General features: G+C 41.5%; 1 protein-coding gene across 1 annotated transcript; it reads right to left on the bottom strand.

Moving 5' to 3' along the window:
• Window positions 1-314: 314 nt before the first annotated feature.
• LOC119519608 (olfactory receptor 2D2-like) lies at window positions 315-1,252 on the bottom strand. The gene is given in 2 exon segments (XM_037817348.1): window positions 315-1,045; window positions 1,048-1,252. Coding segments are annotated over 2 exon segments (936 nt in total).
• Window positions 1,253-2,024: the final 772 nt, after the last annotated feature.

Below are 2,024 nucleotides of genomic sequence, written 5' to 3' on the forward strand. Positions count from 1 at the left end.
ATTCCCTATGAGGAAGAAATTCAAACCTTAGTGTAGTTAAATGACTTGCGAAAATTCACAGATCTAATCAGTGGTAGACCCAAGTCTCTCACCTTGTCTGTCTGGCACTAACGTCCAAACTCTCAGTCACTGCGCCATACCTTCACAGTTGTCTCTGTTCCAAACAATATCACCACAGATACTACAGATGTCCAAGAACTCTGTGCCTCTCCCATTTGGGCAAAGGTGAAGACATCTTTTTGGAGTCAGTTCTTCCACATTTCATGGAAAAGTCCTTGTGGAGTGGGTGATTGGTGAGACCTGCTTTCTTCAGTTCACTCTTGGGTCCTGCTCCATCCCATCAATTTGAGGAAAGCCTTTTTTACATCCTTGTTCCTCAGACTGTAGATGACAGGGTTAAGGAAGGCTGTGGCAATGTTATAGAAGAGGGCCATTTTCTTGCCACTGTTTGATAAGCCACCTGAGCCAGGACTCATGTACATGATGATGCATGGAATGGCAAACATGGTGACCACAGTGATGTGGGAGGCACAGGTGGAGAAGGCCTTGATATGCCCCTGGGCTGAGCGGATCTTCATGATGGTGGCAAAGATGTTGGCATAAACAATGGCAACAAGGGACAGTGGGACCACAATGACATTGAAGCCTGTGATGAAGTTCACCAAGTCATTGAGGGATGTGTCTGCACAGGCCAGCTTCAGGACAGCAGGAACCTCACAAAAGTAGTGGTCAATTTCATTGGGACCACAATAGGGCAGGCGCATAGCAAAGAAGGTATCACACAGGCCACCCACCACACCATAGGCCACACAGATGCCCACCATGAGGAGACACACCCAGCGGCTCATGATGACCTTGTACCTGAGGGGATGACAGATGGCCATATATCTGTCCACAGACATGATGGAGAAAAGCCAAGACTCTGTGACCCCAAAGAGGAGGAAGATGTACATTTGGGCCACACATCTAGCAAAAGAGATGGCCCTCTTCTTGCTGAGAATATGCACAAGCATCTGGGGCACAGTAGTGGTGGTGTAGCACACACCAACATGGAGAGGACACTGATGAAAAAGTACATGGGTGTGTGGAGGCATGAGTCCTGGATGATGAGGGTGATAAGGAGGCTGTTGCTCACAAGGATCAGCAGGTAAAAGACTAAAAAGAAGGTGAAGAGCAGAGGATTGGTCCTGGGGCTTGGGGCAAAGCCCAATAGAATGAATTCTGTCACGGTGGACTGGTTGAGTTCCTGCATTGTGATCTGCCTGTTTAAAGAGTTTTTAGGATATGCAATTTGTTGAGTGTCTGTGCCAATGATGTGTAAGGAATTTTCAAACTCATTGTTTCATTTATGTTTCCTAACAGTATCAGAAAGTTGTCGATTGGCTGATGGAGGCACCAACAGGTATGTCCCATTTGTAGTTTGAGTGATAATAGGGTTTAGTTCTGAATTACTTTTTAGTTGAATGTCATATTGATGAAAATGGTAATGGCCAGGTCAGAGTATGTATGTACAATGTACCACTCTGGCTGTAGGTATCTGTTCCTCTCTCTTCTGACACAGCCTTGCTTTTATCTTTGTTATTCATTCCATTTCCTGTTTTCTCTTGGGGCTACAGAAGAACCTGAATCTTAGTTTAAGATTAGAGTGAAAATTTGGACTATTATCCTCATTATTTGTGTTAGGGTTTTCATTACTATTGAGTTTAGGGTTAAAGTTAGAATTGGGGATTGAAGTCAATGCTGAGTTTAGGATAAATGTTAGAGTTAATATTTAAGAATTTTGCTGGTGAATGAGACTTCAATTAATTATGTCATTATTATGACAAATTATGACAAATATGTTCATTAATTATATCATTTAGTCAACAAATTTTTACTAAATGTTTACTATAATATAATCTCCTCAAATGTAGAGAATATATTTCTAAAATTCAGGGACAAGATATTTTGAAGTCAAAAGGAAAGATCTTGGGTAAACTGAGTATAATATTATAAACAAATTTTTTAATTATCAAAATAAAAAT

This window comes from Choloepus didactylus, chromosome 2, assembly GCF_015220235.1.
Source record: "Choloepus didactylus isolate mChoDid1 chromosome 2, mChoDid1.pri, whole genome shotgun sequence".
Taxonomy (NCBI): Eukaryota; Metazoa; Chordata; class Mammalia; order Pilosa; family Megalonychidae; genus Choloepus; species Choloepus didactylus.